Source organism: Antennarius striatus, chromosome 2 (assembly GCF_040054535.1).
Source record: "Antennarius striatus isolate MH-2024 chromosome 2, ASM4005453v1, whole genome shotgun sequence".
NCBI classification, from domain to species: Eukaryota; Metazoa; Chordata; class Actinopteri; order Lophiiformes; family Antennariidae; genus Antennarius; species Antennarius striatus.
In genome coordinates this window covers 25048359-25070620 of record NC_090777.1, presented here as the reverse complement: position 1 = coordinate 25070620, position 22262 = coordinate 25048359, and the positions used below count along the sequence as shown (strand labels likewise).

Genomic DNA, 22262 nt, shown 5'->3' with positions numbered 1-22262 from the left:
CAGAATGCATGGGGTCCGGCTCGGCAGCTGGAGGCCCGCCAGAATGTCACATCCACCTCATGTTAGGGCTCCAACTATGGTCGCCTTTCAAAACCGCACTCATCTGTGTGTTCAGAGCCCCGTTTCTGCACTTTTAATAGTAATTACAGATTTAACACGGATTGGAAGCAAAGACGCTTCATCATTTATTCCTGCTTTGTCTTCAGGATGCATGTAAACAGGGGTTAGCTGGAAGCCGTCACCGGTGAGTCAGTTACTAAGGCAGAGGAATCTCATAATTAAGGGCTCATTAAAGCTACACAGCCCAACCAGGCTGCTTTACGGGGCAGACAGAAACCTCACAGATCCACAATGGGGCCATTCATAATAGTTCGCGTCTCTGAAGGGAAGCAGAAAGCAGTTGCTCTTAGCATTTGGGCAGATGTAATTGCAATCACTCAGCTTGTCTGATGCTGATAATGGGGCGATGGGAAATTCCTGTCAGAGTCGTGGTGCTGGGTGGTTTCGCAACCACTTTGGCAGCTCCGTGTTCCACTGCAGGGCAGCAAATGCGTTACGGCACGCTCACATAGCTGTCATTAAACACGTTTAAAAAAAAACCACAAAAAAAAACCAGGACAATCAAAACTCACGAGTGTGTGTCATTCTGCTCCTCCAGCAACCGAAAGGCAAACAGTGTGTAAACGCAGGCCGTCTGTCATCCCGCGAGCGCTGAACGTGATGAAAGGCCATCCTTGTGCGAGTCGTAAATTCAACGTCTTTATTTTCGTTTGTCACTTTCTGAATCTTTCTCTCCACTTGTAGTTTATGTGAGAATTAAGCCGGGGAGTAAGAAAACATCTGACGCTGTCGGTGGGTTCATGTCCAAATGTCGGGTCCCCCGTACCGGCTGGAACCAGACCTACGGTCCCGCCGGCGGCTGAAGTCGCACGTGGGCGCGACGTTCTTGTGGTCGCTCCTTGGACGCAGAATGTGACACTTGGCATCCCAGCAATGCTTCCATGAGAAGCCTCCATTATAAAGCATTCATGCGATGATGCTAACAAGCTGGCTGGGCTGGCTGGGTGAGCGTTGGCCCAAGATAGACCCGGGTCTCCATATCGGTGCCGTGCCGGACCACCCAGGAAACAATTTAGGGATATCAACTCATATCCAAGAGACGACGTGAAATCTGACGTGTTGGACTCACATTTAATTAAACCGGATAGTCTTTTAGTTCCTGCACACGAGATCCTGAACGACACGCCGTCTCGTGTCAGACGACACGTCTCAGTGGTAATTTTCAGGTAACTGCATTTGTGAGTTTACCTGGACGCCCGCCAGCATCTGCTCAGCTATTTGAGGCATTTTACAATTCAGATGATGCCACAGAAAAATGCTGAGCTGTGATGAACGCCAGAGGATGTTTTCATGCACGAATGTAAGATAGAAGAGATGGTTACCTCCCTCTGAACTCCTTTAATGAATGAATGAATGAATGAATGAATGAGTGGCGGCGTGTTTTCAAAAGTTTAATTTCAAATAACAGCATAGTATAGGTAATAAAAAATAGTAAAAGACTTTTCCTCGCATTGACCTGTGGTTTCAGTTCACAAGAGCGTAACTCAACATGTGCTTCATACGACTTTAAATACCACCTCAACACGTCCATTGTTTTCTGGTGGAGCAGTTAAATTACAAACATCTATAAGTCAAGAAAATATCAAATATATGAGAACGTGAAACACAAGGAACACATGATCAATACAGACTGAACCATTCGGTAACACACCAGCCTCCATGACTGTGTGTGTGTGTGTGTGTGTGTGTGTGTGTGTGTGTGTGTGTGTGTGTGTGTGTGTGTGTGTGTGTGTGTGTGTGTGTGTGTGCGTGTGTGTACATATAATGGCTCTCTGAGGATGAATGTGGTGCCCTGAATTCAACCAAACGCTGCTGACCACCGCTAAAAAAATACTTCTGTCTTTTTTAAAACAAACAAAAACGTGCAAAAACAACCGGCCTCATGTCGAGCCATCATGTAACCGTGTTCCAACACCACTGCTTTGATAGTGTTCAGCATGCTTCCTGGAGCCAAATGCTAACGCCAGCATAGCGCTAACATGCTGACGATTACCAGGCATAAGGTTTTAAGGTTTACGTATATGCCAGGTATAGATATTCCTGTAGGGGGCATGACTGAGGCAAATTTCACGGCAAGGAGGAAAAGTCACCAATCATTGTTGGCTCTTTGGGGCACCGTGAAAAACCATGCTAAAAAACAATCCATCAAAAAGTGTTTTAGAAAATTTGGGGTGAACCAGATCCATATTTCTAAGTCTTAAGATTCCTAATCGCTCCCCAGAGAGGATGTGGGACATCTGTTCAGCGTGTTTCCATTGTCCAGTGTGCTCACAATCTATGAACATCTAACATGTATAAATGTGAGATTTAAGAGTGTAAATAAAATATCATGTGAAACAATAATACATGTCAGGATACAAATAGACCTTTAAACTTCTGAAATCTATCCAGAGAGCATGAGAAACATCCATGTCTGATTGAAAAGGTCTTCTTCAGTGGAAAACAGTCCGAAAACAGAGAAATTCACTGCTTTATTTTCAGGGTATTTTACTGTGTAACAATGAAGGCGTTCGAGTCTGTCCAGGAAGTAAGAAACAAACTCAGTCTTTGAGTTCTTCTCGCGGCCCTTCCGCCGTCCGACAAGTCCGTTCGGCGTCGGCCTTTTTGTTCCTTCACACCTCCCTTGGTTCCGGTCTGATGCTCGGAAGCGGTCTGATGAAAACAACAGAGAAGCGGCGGTGGATGTGTGGATGCTATCCCGCTCAGGTGTGAGGCTACACGCCGAGGAGCATGCCCATGAAATCGGAGCCGTTCTGTATCGTGATGGAAGCGCCCGCGGCGTTGTCCACAAATATGGAGGTGTACTGCCCGGCCTACGCAGGAAACACACATCAGTGATGCAGGAACGCCACACACACGAGGAGGGTTTGTTAGCGTCGCTCACCTGTAGCTCCAGCAGCCCCTGAACGCTGACGGTGAATATCTTGCTGTTACTTTCTAGTCCCACGATCATTTCCAGGGAGCTGCAGATTAAACATGAATAAATCTTGTCTTTATATCACATTTATTATAATATTGTCTGATTTGATGCCTTCCAGGCTGAACAAAGTTAAACACAGTTGAGCAGATTTTGCCACAGAGCCATGCTTCTAAAGTTTACGCTAAGCTACGCTAACCAGGTGAAGTAGTTGGACTCCAAACTGACTCGTTTGATTCTCAGGAGGAACGGCTCGGTAAAGGCGATGCTAACGTTGCTGCAGGTTTAGCAGCTCCGGCTGCTGTTAAGAAGGAAAATGCTAAATTTTACGGCAAATCAATCACGCGTGTTTTCACACCGAGCGCCATCACAACCGGCCTCATTTCACATTCTCTGCATTTTCATGTGTGGGAGGGCGAGCCCAGCCGGAGCTTCCACTTGGAAAAGCAACAGTCAAGGACTGTTGGGTTCGTAGGTCTGTCAAAATAATATTATTTATGCGTTCCCCTCGTTGTCCCACGCAGGAAGGAGGCTGTAGGGAGCAATTCCTTTCATTCTTTATGTAAATACTTATTTTGAATTATTGGAAAAAAATGAAAAAAACTCTTTCCAACTGAATCAGTGTTTGTCTCTGGATTAAATCCATTATCTCTTTCCCACATCCCAAATAAGGACATTCCACCGCCGTGCTGTAATTATAACAGGCCGCCTGAAGTGTCAAAGGTCAGCCTGTAAAAATTAGTTAGGCGACAGGGATGAGGGCTTGGAGTGAGAGGACATTTCCTCTACAGCTTTCATACAGGAAATGCCACACTGGTTCCACACAAAGTCAAACAGACAAAACCTTTAACAGCTCATAAATTCTGGTGAAAGTTCGGTGTCTTTAAAACACCATAAAATATCGCCGTTGGGGAAAGTAAACAATTTATGAAACTAAATATGACAGGAATGTGAACCATAGTGTTTGTGAGCAGATTAGTTTCTACAAATGATCAGTTCGGTGAGGTCTTACAACCATGACCGATGAAAGCCATGTGGACTCATTTCATTTGGATAAGGGGAGTTCGCTTGAACGCCAGAGAACACGCCAGCCTCCTTACCGTCTGGGCTGCAATCCATCCTGGTTTGGAAAAAAATATGATGATAGTCGCGATACCGGCAGGAGAACTGGTGCACACAGGGAGGTCTGGTGTCAAAACTGGAGCAAACACTAGTAGATACTAGTCTGGGTGTCCAGCAATCAAATCATTTGTTTAAATGGTTTCACTTCTACTCTATTGGTCTCTGGAGGCAACCTGGAGCTTCCAGCTACGCTTTATACGGTTCTGCAGATAATTCTGCAGCAAATATTGGGAGACTTTAAAGATAATCTGGAGGGTTAGGATTAGCATTGCTCAGGTGTACTGTAAAAACTGACAGGTAAAGGTTACCTACGTGTATCTGTGGCAGAGAGATTCGATGCAGATTAACACCCGGACGTTATCCCGGGCCTTCAGCTGACTCTTGCTCCGCTTCACCTCGTTGTGGTCTGTAAGCAGCCGATATGTTCACAATGAAGATGCTTGCTAACATACAGCAGCGTATCAGTCATCATTCATTCAGCGTAGGAATGCATTGAACTGGAATTAGCTTAATTAGCTCGCTAGCCATAACAGAAGTTGTCTTGGTTGTTTCATTCCAGTCAAAAAGGTACAGCAGGAAGTGAAGGCATGTTTCCTGGACTGCTTCAGACTAAGATCTTGGTCTCTAGACTGTAATCCCTTACAGGAGACAGGGACTGATTTACCGATGTGGATGTTAGCAGAGAACTGGTAGATCCCGGTAACGGGAGCCGTGAACCTCCCAGTGGACTGGTCCATTCCTGACCCCCTGAGGAAGGCTCCTTTAGCAGGCGGCTGAAAGCACAGAAAACATGTTGACATGTTTACATTGGAAGGCGATAAGACCTCGGTGTCCCCTTACACCCCCTCTCTAGGAACACTTGAGAGGCCTCAGGGGCCCAGATCAGCAGCATTTAAAACAATTAAGCACACCGAAGCTTCATGGTGAGTCCAATCAGGTGACCTTTGCCCCCTTGAATTTGTTCTGTTGATTAACGGCAAACCGTTGAGGGAATGGGATGAGGAATCTTTAGGAGAGCTGTTGACTGTCCCATTAGCAATAAGATAATGTAGTATAATCTAATATAATCTGCAGCACAGATTATGATGTCACTTCCTGGTGTGTTTGTGGTCTTTTCTTTCATCCGTCGCGGTGAGGAGCTCTTGCTAACATTGCGCTGCGTTAGCATGTCTAATGGTTTGGGGAGCCCTCCCTCCTCCAGCAGCGTGGGCCCATCCCAACAAGACATAGTTCTTCCACTACAGCATGCTGTTCAAACCGGGTCTATTTCTGTCCTCTCCACACTTTATTCCAAGTCGGAGACAGAGTGCCTTTTGTGTGCCGCCCAAAGAGTGTGGGATTGAAAACGTGGATATTTCTGACCAAAGAGCCCGTCTGAGCCTTAGAGCGGCAGTCCAAGTGTTGGCCGTGCAGGTTACCAGTGGGAGGACAATCCTCTCAGAAACCTCCCCCCTGCACTCAAACAACACAGTGATCACCAAACACTCGTCCTTTCAAACATAGTTAAGAAGGACAAGCAAATGGATCAAAAAGAAAGCGTGTAATCATGCAGAGTCTGATGAGCCAAAAGCTTTTCTTTCTCAAAGCAAAGCCCAAGTTCTTAAACATTTACGTGGAGTCAAACAATCATACCGTCTGAAAGTTCTGGAGCTCCACCAGAGTCTTCTTGTCCACCACCACGGGTCCCTTCAGCTTGCAGTGAAAGGCCTCGTCTATCCGCCGGTAGGAGGTCATCCCCTCCAGGGTGAGGATGGCCGCCGGGCGCTGGCTAGGCCCGTTTTGTTTCTCCAGAGCCGCCGTTCTTCTCTCTGTGGCCTCTGACAGATTCAACAGATTCACATCCAGGTTAGCTCAGGTAGACGTTTCCCTCAACTGTCTCTGGGTAAGGACCCAACACGGTCCTACCTTTAATCATCTCTTTGAAGTCCTGCAGAAGAACCTCTTGGGTCACTTCAGCCCCAGGAGATCCAGGAGGTCCCTGTGGGCCAGGAGGGCCTGGAGGGCCGGGTGGACCGGGCTAGGGGAGGACACACAAACAAACGTCACGCTTCAAGCTTCATTTGGAAATCTTCACGCATGTTTGTCTAAATTACTAAAGGGAAAATTACCATTGACATAAAAGTGATTAAAAGTGAATGACGTCAAACGTTCAGACGATGACAGATGTACTTGGAGGTGGGCGGACTCGCTTATTATATAACTTACATTATATAACGTATTTATTTTTATTATTTATTTCCTAGTTTTCATAATTAAAACAAACACTTTTCAGATATTTTCTCCAGGCAGGGATTTGAAATCATCTCTGATGTCATGTTTCTGTACACAGTTTAGTTCTATATCTATAAATCATATATTATATATTACATATCTTATATTAAATAGGGCATTTAAAACAAAAAATGAATGTAATAAAGTTGTTGGTTGGTGTTTTTAGGGTTTACCAGGGGTCGTTTTCGTTTGCGACATTTTCCAGGGAAGTTTCCAACGGGTCGTTTGACAAAGTCCATCCAGGATCCCAGTGGATCCACCCTCTGGTTGTCGGGAACCTGCAGCGGGAATGAGATTACACAGGGATTACACAGCGGATGGGAACCCACGCTAAACGAAGGCTAACCGAAAGGTAACCGAAGGACGCTACAGATAACAGACAGGAAGCGTTTCGACGCCCCGGACAGTCACGACCGTTTCCTGATGGAGGGTCGGCTTGATGGCCTTATCTGACAAATATTTATTATACATGACTGTTAGGAGATTAGACACACACACACACACACACACACACACACACACACACACACACACACACACACACACACACACACACACACACACACACACACACACACACACACACACACACACACACACACACACACACACACACACACAACATACATCTGATGGAGAGCCGATTCTCCTCCCAAATGTCACGCAGCTTCGGCTCAGATGGAGGAGGTGATGAAGACGATGGAGGTGAGCTGCCTGAAATGGAATTTGTTTGGCTTTGGCAGCGAGACTCTGATCACTAATCTGCAGGCCCCACCCCCCCACCCCCACCCAAACCCCCATCAAGGCCTCCAGTTCCACCTTGTTTTGCCTCCGAGCGCCAGTTTTCACTGTGGGTGCCTGAATGTCTCTTTGACAAGAGACGTGTGCCCACTAGAAGCTCCAGATCAACACAAACACACCTTGACATCACTCAGTAACAGTGACATCACTGTTTCACTTTGGTGACATCATCTGCTGACAGGGGAAGGGGCGTGGCTGAAGACAAACCAACCGCTTCATATTAAAGTGGTTCATTGTGTGACTCGGATCGTGAAGCACACAGAGAACATTCATGGTTCAACCTCTTCATGGTTCAACAGCCCATTAGAGTCTGCATCACCTCCTCCAGCCGTTACCACGGGAACTGGAGGGGCTTCACATTTCATCCTGACGTGGACCACAGAGGGCGGCTCCAGCAGGTAGCGTACCCGTCCTGGTGCAGCAGAAACATTCTTTACATCCACTTTATTCTCTTCCCTGTTAGCATCTGGAATCATTTAATGCAGCTGAACACCTTCATCAGGGAACCTTGACATGCCCCCCCCCCACACTGAACTCTTATCTGCTCCACATCAGGTCCGTTAAGAAAACACACTGACTAGAACCTGTCTGATATCTGCTCTTCGTGGAGAACGTAGAACATCTTTGGGTCTCGTGAGATGCTGGTGACCTTTGGCCTCTGGTTCCTTCAGGCTGACGGTTGTTCCTTCACAGAGTTCTATACGCTTGAACAAATATTAACATGTTGCTGACTGAGGCTGGCGGTGATGAGAGGATGATCTGCCTGAGGCGGTCCAGCGGGTTCGCCTTCAATGGGTCGTAAGGTACTAAATTATCACTTTCATCACTCTAAAAAGCTCAGCGGGCTGTAAAAACAACCCCCCCCCACCCACCACCACCCCCCCAGCTGAAGAAGAACGTCAACAGATGCTCATTTAGAGAAGAGGTTTGTTCTGTGTTTACATCACTGACAGACGGAACAGTTAACACACACCTGATATATGATTACACAGCATCCACACACCCATCTGTCCGTCCATCCATCCATCAATCCGTCCATCCATCCATCCATCCATCCATCCATCCATCCATCCACTACTTAATAAAACGACAGCCTATCATTGTCATGAAGTCATTCATGCTGTGTTCCTCTTTAAGCGCTCCAGTGTAATTAAACTATTAAACGTTGTCCTGGGGGTTTATCTGTGCTCAGAGAAGAACATAATTATGACCTTTGTTTCTGTGCCCAGAACCAACAGCAGATCAGTGTATAAATAATTTAACCATGGGTTTACCAAGCGTTCGGTACACATCGTGTTAGTACTTGTGAACTGGAGCCCGTGTGTTTGAGTGTGTGCCGACTTCACGCCAACGTGAAGCTGTGTGGACAGAGGACCTGTCAGAGGCCTTCAGTATCGCTCGCTGCTATTGACTCATGGTCTAAAGACAAGCTTGGATTCTTGTAGGGCTGCATCAGCGAAGGGGTGTGGGGGGAGGCAGACCAAACCGTTTGATCACTGCTGATGGGGTACCGCCTCGAAGCGTCCTCATCTGTCAGCAGGTGTGAGGGAACGCCCCTACAGCACAACCCAACGGCATGTTGGGTACCTGTTAAAGGTATGGGTCGCTCCATCAGGACACCGCTGGGGTTCTGTCCTCTGAGCCCAAACGGGAAACATTAAAAGTTACTCAGGGTCCAGTTCTGGTACTTAACGGTGGATTCCATGGGGTTAGGGTGGGTTTGGACATGAGTGGAATGAGTTTAGTTGGAGATGGGCAGAACTTCCTGTTTTCATGCTAACAGCCTAGCTAGTCTTAGATGGAACATCTTGGAGTGGTATTTATGTTCTTATTAAACTGACGTAGGCGCAGTAAACCTTAATTTCTCTGTAATAACAAGGATAAAAATTATTCCTGGGGTAAAACCCAAAACGTTGGGACTGTGGTTAAATCTTTATCGCTATAAGATGATGCACGCGTTTACTTTTCTCAAACCGCGTCCTGTCTGTACACGCAGAGGAAAACGACCTGGGTTGGGAGCTGCGTACAGATGAATGGAAATTCCTCCTCAGATTTACACTTTAGTCTTTATTAAGTAAAAGTACTCGGATATTCTCCACCACAGATTTGTCCCTGAAATCATTGACGGTTGCACGATAGCGGTCTGACAGTTTTCTGGGCTGGTTTCGAATCAGTTGATCGTTCACAGACGCCTTTCAGGACTTTCGTGACCTAGAAAAGAATAGTTTGGGTGTGCATGAATAATGCTTCTGTGTGCACAGCTCTAAGTGTGTTTGTCATGTAGTTTGGGGAAAATTAGGTTGAATTTATTTGAAGCAATAAAACGGGAAAATATTTCCCCAGGGCAGCATGCCACCAAAAACACAAACACAACTGTTAAAACATGTCTCTGGGGCTGCAACCAGATACCGAAACCCCATCGCAGGCAGCTCCTGAATTCTTCCACGTGTGCAGCTGAATTTAATTTGCTTTCTTTGGTGTGTTTCCTATTTTCGTACCTGATCACACACAAGATTTGGTGAAGCTTTTGCTGCTGATAAAATAATGTTCCAGGCAGCTTTCAGGCCGGACAGGATGATGAACAACCATCTGTCACCCTGTGTTTTTACATCCTAGCACTGCTTCCTGCAGCCGTCCATGCATGGTTGGACGGGTCCAACACGGGCCGGTCCCATCAGAGGAGGTAGGGATGCTGTGTGGCATGGGGCAACCCCTGGTAACCTCGCATGCTTGGTTACCTGTGTTCACCATGGTGCACTTCAGAAATGGATTGTCTGAGGATTATTCGCCGTGCTATTACCCAATCGACAAATGCCGTGCTTCGGATGTGCTCCGTCACACAAGGCTTCAGCCACAATGTCAGAGCAGAGATGTGAACCCAACACATAATGATACGGCTGAGCGGGCCTCTTGTCATGTGGTTTGATTGCGACTTTGCTGTTGTGCCAACATGGGTGTGTATGTATTTATTATGTGTGAGAGAAAGTCAATAAATTTGTGTTTATGTTCTAGAAATCACCCGAGATAATCGGAGCCTCCTTTAGATGTAAAAAGGCAAAGTGAGGTGAAAGAGATTCTGAGCGCTCACATCTGTTTTGTTTATGATTTATAGCTTTGACTGCTCATCTTCCCTGTGGTAGGTAAAGTGAGTGATCCCAGTGATTCACCTCAGGTAAACAAGTTTGCCCTGAGGTTTGACTGCAGGCAGACCATTTCAGGTTACATTAAATCTTCCTCGTGTCATAATTGCTGTGCCTCGGGTTGGGTTACATGAAGCAGATTTGTTTCTACACTTCACATATACATACAAATCGATTGGTATACATGATTTTATCAATACATGTTTCCCTTTATTTTCGCCTGCAGCTGCTTGTAATGCAGCCCTGCTGCCTGAAGGGTGCAGTAATACACCCCCAGGCTGTTTGCAACCACTAAACACAAACAAAGAAGAGAGCACAGTGACCACAAGGTAGATCATAGAAGCATGCTAGCTGTTAAAAAGCTTTGGTGTAGAAAGCCTTTAGATAAATAAAGGGAAAATAGATCATTCTAATCAAATGGGGCTGAGTGATTATTGATTATTAGATTCATTTGCCTCTCTGCAACACAAAAACAAAGTCATCTCGTTGTAAAAGTGAACTTAAACCCAACAAATGGTAAAAAAAAAAATTGGCCGACCAACCAAACAATGGAAGGATGGATGTATCCTGTATTAAGTAACCCCCCGCCCCCAATCCACATGGTGAATAATAAGCATCCATTCCTCAAGATGTGTAGCAGCTAACCACCACTAGCATTAGCACCTTATGCTCTACTACATTAAGCAACATGACTACTAGTACTATCATATCGACGCGTGTTTCAAATGTGTACCATAGCAACAAAGCCTGAATCCGAGGGGTAGCATGAGACAAGCTAAGTGTCAGGCTAGCCCTTGCGCCATTCATGTCTGTAACGCTCAGCTGTTACTCATCTCCAAACTTTTCACCAGTCCAACAACGCAATGGTTGGCTAGCGCAGCACTCAACTATTTGCACACCTCCAATCAGCAACGCCCATCCCTGAAGCTACCGCTCATGGCTTTTATAGCAAAAAGGAATTTACACCCTGATCCTGATGAAAACTATTGACACACCCAACGATGACAACGCAGGTCAGCACCACATTCCATGGAAGAAGAAGAAACGCTCATTGATCCAAGTTTCTAAAGTAAACAACATATGTAAGCTCTATATGTAATATTGAGTTTTATTATACTGCTTTTGCAAATCTTTAAGCTAGCTAAATAGATTTACAGTGTGTTATAAAAATGTTATCAGTGTTCTCATGTTGGGCCCAGAAAATGAGTCAAATTTTCCAAAACCTACAGTACAAACAGCACCTTTAATAATAAATAATTGTTTTTATTATTCGCTTTATTATATTATTTTAAATCACCTCTGATTCTTTGTGGAGGTTTCTGTATTATTAAGGTGATAAAATGAAAGACACGAATGAAGAACGAAATATAATTAGTAAAGTTCGGAATCTCTGGGGCCATGATTCAGCAACACGACTAGCGTATGATAAGAATCAAGCTAGATTAAGGGATTACCGATAAATCTGGAATCAATCTGAAGAAACTGCCAGTAAATCAGTCCTTTCGTCTGTGTGTTTTTCCATCTTTCAGATGATTCTCTTCAGAGACTTTAACGTTAATATTAATTAAACTTCGTACAGAGCGCTCACAGGGTGGCACTGTTTCCTCATGACGGCATGAGAGGAATCGAACCCGCTCTTCTGGCTAAAGCCAGCCGTTACTCATCACGCCAGGCTTGATGTTCAACTCCCTCCAGCTGCAGCCGTCACCCACCCCCCTCCAGCTAGTCATCCTCCTCTTCCTCAGAGCGAAGGGCAACAAGGCTCGCTCCGCTCCGCTGGACATTCCAGTTGTTTGAAATGTTCTTCAGCGATCATCTCATTAAAGAAACTCCACACCTCACTATCGTGAACACTTTCACATGGAAAATCTCCTGAGGAATGCAGCGCCGGGCCGCTAACGGCCCACGCAGCGGATTGGTCAGATAGAACACCATCATGAGAACTGTTTCCACTGGGCACAAGGGAAAAACATGTAAATGTGGAGTCTAAATGTTTGACTTGTTTCAGAACACGCTTCTTGCCAAGACGCTCCAGTGGGCATGTTGTTTTCCCTGGCTGAACAGACATGTAACAGGCTAAAGCTTCAAACTACCCAAGAACTCAAAAAACACTTTTCATGGTGTGCAGTTGTCTTTTTTGAGGAGAACCCCGGTTTTGGGTGGCACAATGGCACCGCGTCCGATAAAACAAGCGCATCCACAGATGTCAGGTACGGAGCTCGGGTTTTCATCAGAGGTGCCGGTGTTTGGCAGGGACGCGATCTGGCCCAGGAGAGCATCTTAAGAGTGATTATGTCATTACCCTCTGATTGTGGGAGACCAGATGAAAGGAATGCTGAGAGGGAGGCGCAGGGCTAATCCTCACCGAGGTGTTCTCTTTCAGGACCCTTTCTATGGGGCATTGTGAGGGGCTTACACGGCACGCTGTCCCAGTTTTTGGAGCCGCACCGCCCCTATCGGATGTCCCAGACACGGCGGAGTCGGCCTCCTGTGAATGACAGAATCAATGGGCTGGGAACAACCTCTAAATAGGTCTTTAAACATCAGCCAACCTCATTTTCCCAGGAGTTACATCACGGCGGCAGGCCCAAGAGGGACCTCAGCGGCGCCCCGCCCCTTGAGTAGGGGGGACGAGACAGAGGATTGGAACCCCAATGTGGTGCGATCTTGATCAGGCTGGAGGGTTGACACAAGGTCATCCTCTATAGACTCTGCTTTTACAAGGCAACCCAAGTCAAATAAACAGTGCCAGGCCACAACCGCCTGCGACGTGTTCTTAAAGATACAGATGAGACCTCATCTCTTGGGGAAGAAGGTGGCGAAGGTTACGGTTGGGATTCCAGAGCTTGGCCCCACCACCCCCACCCCCCGGTGGGGACTGAAAGCTGGTATATAGGGCAGAGAGACTTATAGGAGAATGCCAACATAATGGGTGGGCTGGAAGCAAAACAAACAGCCCAGTGGAAAACCCTCGCAGTTACGCAAGACGACCAATAAAGCAATAAATAACAGACCAACGCCAGTTGCTCCTGCAAACGGATCACAACGGCTTTTATAGAGGAGTCGGTTCTCGTGAAATTGTTCCTGTTGTTCATGCAGGGTCGTCTAGATGCTTGGAATCTGACAGGTAGCTTCTACAGCTTCACATTTCCCTTCATGCATTTGTGTCCCTAAAACAATTAATACCACCGATGCATTCAAACCGTCACGGACGGCCCAAGTCCGAATGACAAGCCAACAAGAACGTCTCAAACATTTGTCCAGCTAAAGCTAAGCCTAAATTATTTTCCTCAAATCTTAACTTGTCATATCTGATCTTATTTTGACCTTTTTCTACTTGAGCTTGTCATCATCTTACCTCATCTTATTTTATCTTGCTCGTATTGGACAGATCCCATCATCTCATAGCTAATCTAAGGCGTTCGTAGCTTTTCTTACCTTAATTTACCTTATAATTTACAACTTATAGCATATCACGTCATCTTTTCTCCTGGTACTTGTAACCTTACTACATCTGTATTTCGTAACGGGGGCTTGAGAGCAGGCGGCGGACCCCTGCGGCGTGCACTAATTGATGCATTGATCAGCCTTCAGACATCCACATTCCTAGCATAGCTCTGTAAGTCATCCATTTAGTTTTCACACATTTTGGTGTGTCTCGCCGTTTGAGGCCTGACCCGGCGGGGCACACCTGTCCTGTCCTCACCTTCACCTCCGCCACGGTTTGTCTATCCTGCTGAGATAAATGTGCAGCCATCTCACATATCTTCAGTCTGCTTTACTGCTCTTCTTCAACATCAGGAAAGAGCTCCCAAAGGTGGTCTACAAGACACGTATGATAGCTTCAAGGTACTCATGTTTGAAGTTCTTTACCTTGATGCTTCCACCGACCTCCTCGCTGTTGGACAGAGTAGCGTTGAAGGGCTCTGTGTGCTGGGGGGTGGCCTCCTTTAGCCTCTTCCTCTCCTTCTTGGCATCCACCCCATCCAGAAGGACACACTGAGTCCAAAACACTGCAGCCAGCACAGCCAGAGGCCCAGCCCCACACCACATCTTCAGACCAGCACCAGAACCCCTGCCAGAACAACCTGGATCTTGTGCAGAAGCTGAGGATGCCCACAAGACTCAAAAAGTCCCAAGACTTCCCAAGACGAAGATCAGAGGAATGCAGGTTCAGGGACTCCTTGCCCAAGAGACTGTCAGACTGGCTGCTGCCGCTGTCGCTCCCCCCCCCCCGTGGATGAGCTCAACAGGGCCAGAAAGCGAAGAGGCTTACTCAGCTCTGAAGTGTGTCAAGCAGAACGGTGCAAGGGAGTGACAGATCGGCACAGATCTGACAGCAAATAAACCCATTAGTGAGATTTTTCACGCTTTCTGCTCCGTTGGGGGCGTGAGGTACAGAGGAAGGGGGGTACAGGGTGGCAAAAAAAAAAGAAGAGGCAGGGAGGAGGGGCGTCTGAGGCTGAGGGTGGGCTGTGGGGGTGAAAGATGGATGACAGTATTCTCTTTCCCCCTGGTGCTCTCCTGCTGTTTCTCACATCGACTGGATCCAGTTGTGTGACGGCTGGAAAAGCTGCAAGTTCCACCGACGTTGGGCTTTCATCAAAAGATGCTGTCCAGAAACGCCTGCTGGCGCACCCACAGGGATGCAACCCGGGACGAGATGGACCGGGTCCAGTCTGCTCTTTCACGTATGAACTTGTTCCGCAAGTCACAACCCTTCCAGGTGATCAAGTCTCAGGTGCTGCCCCCCCCCTACAGTCCCATCCAGTCATGCAGTCCCAGGCCGGTGTGGTCTGTGGTGGGTCCCTCCTCTCCCAGTCCCTCTGGTCTCTGTTGCTCCTTGGCTCCAACTGAGCTTACAGGAGGCTCACAGTAGAGTTTTATCATCACCCGTTCTCCCTCCTGCTCCCCCCCCCCTCTCGCACTCCCTCTCCCTGTGTCTCTCTTTCTCTTAGATTCATTTCTGTTTTATCTCAGTTGAAATGCTCAAGCTGAAGAGGTTGTCTGTTTGTGGTGAGGGTATGACATTGTGTATTTGTCTTCCTGTCTTAGTTTCCGTGTGTTTAAGACAACAAGACATCGATGCAGACTTCTTTATGGCCTGAAGGCGTTATTATCTTGTTGAATCTGTTGCTGGAAAACCTGCCATGGTCTCTCTGTACCAACACGGGTTGCAAGCCTGTTTGCTGTTCTGCAAAATATTCCACTTTCTGTTGTTGCTTTACAAAAAGATTTATCATTCCAACTTGTGCAAATTGTAAGTTTTGGTAAATAACACATGACATATGTTTAAATATTTGGAGTCTGGGTTTTGCTCCAATCACATCATCAGTCTCGGAGGAATTCAGCCCTCTCATATTCTTATTAGGAAAAATAACATGTTAGCTCACGAATGCCTTCTAGAAAGTTCAACCTCACAACACAAACATTTTTTCGACTGCTTTATTGGACTACTTCTATTATTACATTTTACCACAGTGCCACCTAGCGGCGATAGTCCGAGGTACAACCAGGACCTTTCTCTTAAGGCTGCCTACTGGGACCGTCCCAGCAGCAGCCAGCAGAGTCAAGCTCGATCAACGGAAGCAGAGCCAAACAGGAAGTTTGTTCATTTGCATGGAAAATAAAGAGATTATTTTGTCATACATTAAAAAAAACGTTGGGTTTGGTTGTTTGTTTTTAAAGCAGATTAGTTTTTTATTTCATTTTTGTGTACAAGGGTTTGATCTCTCGTAAATCCCTCACTAATACTGATTATGCCTTATAATGAGGGATTCATGGTTAAACAGTTTGATTCAGCGCTGCTCTGTTTTTTCCTCACAGTATTCTCTTTGAGTGACACGGACTCCCAGCAGAGGGAATGAGTTATCCATGAAAACTTCCCCTGTGCATTCATGATAACAACAAATAGATGTGGAATCACTGCAGAGCAGCACAGATGCTGTTATCGCCATGGCAACCCACATGCAGTCAGAAGGGGATGCAGAAAATATGCGTTCTCAGTTTTCTTTACTGTTTATTTCCGCAGCAGAGGCACACAGTTATGAGCCCCTTTGGATTACATGTTCCTTTGTTTTGTCCTGTCTTTGGTGCCAAATGTTTGACTCTGTTGATGTTGCAGCTAAAAGAGCATTTGTTAGAAAAATAATCTGTCAGTGGACAAAACTAATTGCCGGGACGATGAACAGCAGGCAGTATGGTGGCACAGTGGGTAGCACTGTCACCTCACAGCTGGAAGGTTCTGGGTTTGAATCCTTTCTGTGCAGAGCTTGCGTGTTTTCCATGTGTCTGTATAGGTTCACACCTCCAAAAACACTTCAGGTGAATTAATCGTTCCAAATTTCCCACAGGTGTGAGTGTGTGTGCGTGTGTGAGTGATTGTTTGTCATTCATGTGGCTCTACAATGCACAGGCATTGTGCCTAGAGTGTCCCATGCCTCTCATCTGTAATTCTGCTGGAATAGGCTCCAGCAGAGCGGAGAGGTTTTGGGAACCACTGATCTGGAGTGTTGATTTTCTATATTATTTTACATAAACTTTAAATTGTCTTATCTGATTTTATTTCCATTTTTAACTTCTACAATTGAATTTTTTATTAGATTTTTTTTTTCGCACCGTGTTCATTGCTTTATGGTATGTCTGTTGTCTTGTTTATTTATTGACTGTGCAGCACTTTGGAAACCTTGTGTTTATTTCAATTGTGGTATACGGCGTGAGTTCACACGACCTTTATTTTGGTAAGTCGCTACCGGAAACTACAACCAGGAAGTTCAACTTGACTGATTTTTCCACATCTGAGGTAATCGGCCAGTCAGAAACCAGTACGACTGACATCTTCGGTGATCTGACGTGCACTGGAAACCAGCACCGGGAGCCAGTGAGGAGTTTGTTCCGGCTGAGCGGAGTTTTTTTTTTCCCCCAGAGGAGTCCGGTCGGTCGTCTCTGGGCGCGGAGCTGCGGGAGAGCCACGTCTACCGGAACAGGAGTCTTGACAGTTCGCCTGACTGGAACCATCGCAAGCAGGACAGTTCGAGAAGGAGGTCCGGCTAACGCTCGCCCAGCGGCCATCGTCGTTCAAGACTTCACGGTGTCGGTTCTGGTCGTCCGGTTTGACAGGTCGGTTGTCCCCAGCTCGTTTTGTTTACCGTATATGTCCGTGAGTGACGTGTCACCGACGGGGAAGCCCACCGTGACCGCCTCAGCCTGCTCGCGTTAGCCACTTAGCTAGTCGTATTTAAATAGGAGTACCGTGATGAGGCTAAAGCTAACGGGAACCTCAGTTAATCAGGCGACTTTAAGCTAGCAGGCGTGTGACGTGGTGACTCCGAACTGGAAAATTAAAAAAAAATTGGTTCATATGAAAACAGGTGAGATGGTTTAACCTGATTGGAATCACCAGAACGCGGAAACGTTTTTATTTACAGCAAAACAACAAACATCCGGTGGATGAAAATCTGTTTTAGGGTTGGTCAGCTGTTATTCTAATGGTTATTTAAGTCTGGTAAATATGCGTTGTTTATTTAGCCATTAGCATGAGTTTTGTTTGTTGGTCGGTACCGCTGCTATTGACAGTTATCCTTTAATTACCAGCAGCAGCTCCGTTAACACTATTTATTCTATCATAATAATAGTAATTAGATTATTTTTTAAATTTGTGTTGTTACTATTATTTAGTTATATTCGATGGGCGTGTTGCAATCTAGAAAAATCCCAGCTGACGTAAACGCAGCAGGAAATCTGACAGCAACGACTCACCTCGACTTTTTTTTTAACGAGTTTGTTTACAAAATGACGTAGCTTCCGGTCTTGTATTTCCGGCTATGGCCTCCTCTTAGCTGCTGTTTGTTGTGTCCTGCAGGCCAACATGGCTGTGAGGAGCACGTTTTGCAGACGTTTCCTGGCTGTGTCTGTGCTTTTTGGCCTCATCCTCCAAACGATGGACGTGCACGCCCGTCCGGCCAACATGTCAGCCGCCAAAGACAAGTCGGCTTCCAACAAGGACGAGAACGAGATTCTGCCCCCAGACCACCTAAATGGGGTGAAAATGGAGCTGGACGGACACCTCAATAAGGATTTCCATCAGGAGGTGTTCCTGGGTAAAGATATGGAGGAGTTTGAAGAGGACACTGAGCCAAGAAGGAACAGGAAGAAGCTCATCGACATTTTCACTAAGTGAGACGCGTTAATTATGTTTAGGATTCTGCATGCTTGAACTTAATCGCCTGATCTGTCTGGATTATTTCAAGTCACCCTCATAGCATCTTGATAAACTGGCACAGATGTGTTACTGATAGCAGCAGGAGTATTTCTGGTTTTTTATAGTAAGAACATTTGGGCTGTCACTAATGAAGTTTCATTTGTAACTCAGTTTTGTTTACTGCAGTTTCAGATAAGGATTTGCAAAAGTAATGATAAAAATGAGGAGCTAAAGTGGAAACTCTGTTAAATTCTCCTCACAGGGTGGATTACAACAAAGACGAGAGCGTCAGCGCCAAAGAGATGCAGCGTTGGATTATGGAGAAGACGGAGGAGCACTTTCAGGAGGCCACGGAGGAGAACAAGAACAACTTCCGCGCCGTAGACCCAGACGGCGACGGTGAGACTGCCAGCCGGGCATGTGACCTGAGTGGGCCACGTCCCAACACTGATTATAATGTCTAAAATACAATCATGGTTTGTCCTTAGGTCACGTGACGTGGGACGAATACAGAGTGAAATTCCTTGCCAGTAAAGGTTTCACTGAACAGGAAGTCGCTGAGAAAATAAAGAACGGTGAAGATCTGAAGCTGGACGAGGAAAGTAAGTCCAGAGTCATGTGGGCTGACACGCTCTGATTTTTCTGAATGTCTCTGAAGACATTGACGAGTGTATTCCTTTTTTCGTTGCAGCTCAGGAGGTTCTGGAGAGTCTGAAGGACCGCTGGTTCCAGGCGGACAACAACCCGGCGGACCAGCTGCTGAACGAGCAGGAGTTCCTGTCGTTCCTCCACCCGGAGCACAGCAGAGGGATGCTGCAGTACATGGTGAAGGAGATCGTGCGTGACTTAGGTATGGCCATGTGTCTGATTTCATCCCGACATTCGTCTCTGTCGTCTCCACGGAAACCCCCAGAGGGGTAACTCTAGCATGTAGCTACTGAAGTGTCCCCAGTGCGCCCCAGCTCTTTACTTCCTGTTTGTGATTCACGCTGCTTATCAGGTTCTGTTGTCAAAGTCAAGTTCTCTATTGTGTGACCAGGGCGTGTCCTCAGAACAAGTCCGACAGGGTGGAGGCCTGAAAGACATCTCAAATGTCGCCTTTTTTGTTTGCCCTCCCCGTAAAGCTGCCTTTAGTTTATCATTCGAGCCAATGCCCACACAGAATGGACCAATCATGTGCCGCCTGCCTCGCTGTGGAAAAGTATGAGAAACAACAGGAACGCGGCGCTCGTGCTGACCCGGAGGAATGAAGTAGCTATAGGTCGTGTCCAGCTGATTTCAGCGTCCGGTCACCAGTGTGACTGAAAGGACACCGACTCCTGTATCAGCTGACAGCTGTCATTTGATCGTCTGCTGTCATTACACACACACACACACACACACACACACACACACACACACACACACACAGCTCAAAATGTGTCAGGCGATCCGGCTAAGATCTGACGGTGCTCACAGAGGGTCGTGTTGAAGACCTCAGTTTGTTCGGGTCAGTGTCTTCACAGCTGGCCGTTACTGTCGAGCATCGGATGTGTGTCGTGCCTCTAATAGTTAATTACGGGTTCTGTTAGGTGATCAGATGTTGGATGAAGTTTCAGGTCATGGAGAAAAGCAGCCACACAAAACAAAAACACGATGAGGTTATCTTTAAAGATAATCATCAGAAGTGAGTCTCCGCCCTCACCGGTTGGACGTTTGTCTGCTTTTGTGGAGAAATTAATCTCGATTTAAGGCTAATTCTGGTAAATAACCAACGAGGAAGTTAAAGTGTGTGGGAATGGACGTGTTTGTATCCCCGTGTCATTAGAACATACAACCTTTAGATGTGATCTCAGTCATGACGTAAAAAAAGGATGTATTTATGGTGTGTATTTGTGTGTCGTCTGGAGACGATCATTCAGACGCGACACAGCAGCAAGCTGAGCTACAAACACTGCTAACGGCTGAGGGAAAGGGTTTCGGCTTTAGTCCCGGTTTACAGACCGGATGGAGCTCAGATCATCTCCATCCAGGGCCGTTCTGGTTGACTAACCACCTCCGATCCAGCTGGTCCAACCCGTCTGTTTGTCCTCCAGATCAGGACAGCAATAACAAGCTGTCGCTGTCGGAGTTCATCTCCCTGCCTGTGGGCACCGTGGAGAACCAGCAGGCTCAGGACATCGATGACGACTGGGTCCGAGAGAGGAAGAAGGAGTTCCAGGAAGTGATCGACGCCAACGGTGACGGAATCGTAACCATGGAGGAGCTGGAGGTGAGTCTCTTAGCTCTGCTGGTTTTGTTAGTTTTAGAACAAAAAGTTCTCTGGTATGCAGTCGATCAGCGCCGCCCCTTTTCCGTCTGCTCTGCGTCGCAGGAGTACATGGACCCCATGAACGAGCACAACGCTTTGAACGAGGCCCGGCAGATGATCGCCGTCGCAGATGAAAACCAGAACAACCAACTGGAGCTGGAGGAGATCCTGAAGTACAGCGAATACTTCACAGGCAGCAAGCTGATGGACTACGCCAGAAACGTTCACGAGGAGTTCTGAAGGCCAGCGCTCCTCACCGTCTCATCTTCATCTGCTTCAGGGACGAGCAAGGGGCGGGGCAGCCTGAATATAATAGTGTGCAGTTGTGTGTTACAAGCCAGGAAGGCTTCCTGCTGGCTAACATGAATACGTCCCTCCTTCAGACCTGGGCTGGGTCTACTTTCTGGGGGCCATCAGACTTTTTTTTAATGTGGACTTCTCTCAGAATCTGAGGCGCCGCCGAGACTCTAAATTTATTTGGATTATATTGTGAAATATGTGTATATGAGGAGTTTTAACCCCGACTAGATTGTCTGTTCCCGACACGGGGGGGTGGGGGGAGGCGTCAGGCCGGAGGTCGTTAGTTCAGCGACAAACCGGGACCGGAAATAAATGAATGAATGTAATGCTGCTGACAGGAGCGACCCCGATTGAGATATGAGACGCACAAAAAAAAACCCACGTCATTCGTCAGTCGTGTAGTTTCACTCGTATCCATGGGAACGAACCCGTCCAGAACCTCTTGAGCAGAATTAGAACTTTTCAGAAGAGGCTCCAGAAACCAGATTCCTACATGAACAAGAGACTGTCCCGGTTGAAGGGAGGCGCCACTCACTCTTCATCACGTCCACCTGCACTCGTCTTCGGCTGCATGAATGACACTTGCGCATTCCTACATTTAATGAGACCTGTGGTGTGTTTTGGATCCGCTGCTGCCTGTGTTGATTTGATGCGACAAGCTTCCTGTTTGACAAATATTCTGACAATAAAGATTTCTTCTGAATGGAGGAGCTCCTGGTACTCATTTCATTTACAAGCAGGGCTGAAAGTGATAAAATCTACTTGTTTGCCAGTAAATGTTCCATGGTATGAGCCTAGCATGACTGTTAGCATGCTCAAAAAAGATAACGCCTTACGCAGGAATTTTTTTTTCATGTAGAAAAGGAATATATATATATATAGGTGGTTGATAAATAAATACAAAATAGAATCTAAGGCCTATTTTGATGGATGGATGCAGAAGCTTTAAACTAAGGCTTTCAAATGAGTTATAGACAGATTTCGGTTTGGGGTTAACCAGCAGATTGTAAATAGCTGCTACGCCACGTCCTCTATAAGCTATAGCTATAAGAGTATTACTATGGCTGGGAGGAGAGGCTTCATTAACACAAACATATTTGT

The 22262-nt window shown here is 46.5% G+C and overlaps 2 protein-coding genes across 2 annotated transcripts; one reads left to right on the top strand and one right to left on the bottom strand.

Moving 5' to 3' along the window:
* Nucleotides 1-1498: 1498 nt before the first annotated feature.
* On the bottom strand, nucleotides 1499-15209 carry c1qtnf12 (C1q and TNF related 12). The gene is made up of 8 exons (XM_068306454.1): nucleotides 14245-15209; nucleotides 6604-6708; nucleotides 6065-6176; nucleotides 5792-5976; nucleotides 4824-4932; nucleotides 4472-4565; nucleotides 3005-3083; nucleotides 1499-2933 (listed from the first exon to the last, which is right to left on the bottom strand). The coding sequence occupies exons 1-8, from the start codon at nucleotides 14422-14424 to the stop codon at nucleotides 2835-2837; spliced, it is 963 nt and encodes a 320-aa protein (XP_068162555.1). The 5' UTR covers nucleotides 14425-15209; the 3' UTR covers nucleotides 1499-2834.
* A 1965-nt stretch (nucleotides 15210-17174) lies between these two features.
* On the top strand, nucleotides 17175-21868 carry sdf4 (stromal cell derived factor 4). The gene is made up of 7 exons (XM_068304440.1): nucleotides 17175-17490; nucleotides 18233-18546; nucleotides 18834-18970; nucleotides 19060-19173; nucleotides 19263-19421; nucleotides 20647-20822; nucleotides 20925-21868. The coding sequence occupies exons 2-7, from the start codon at nucleotides 18239-18241 to the stop codon at nucleotides 21099-21101; spliced, it is 1071 nt and encodes a 356-aa protein (XP_068160541.1). The 5' UTR covers nucleotides 17175-17490; nucleotides 18233-18238; the 3' UTR covers nucleotides 21102-21868.
* The last annotated feature ends 394 nt before the right edge of the window (nucleotides 21869-22262 follow it).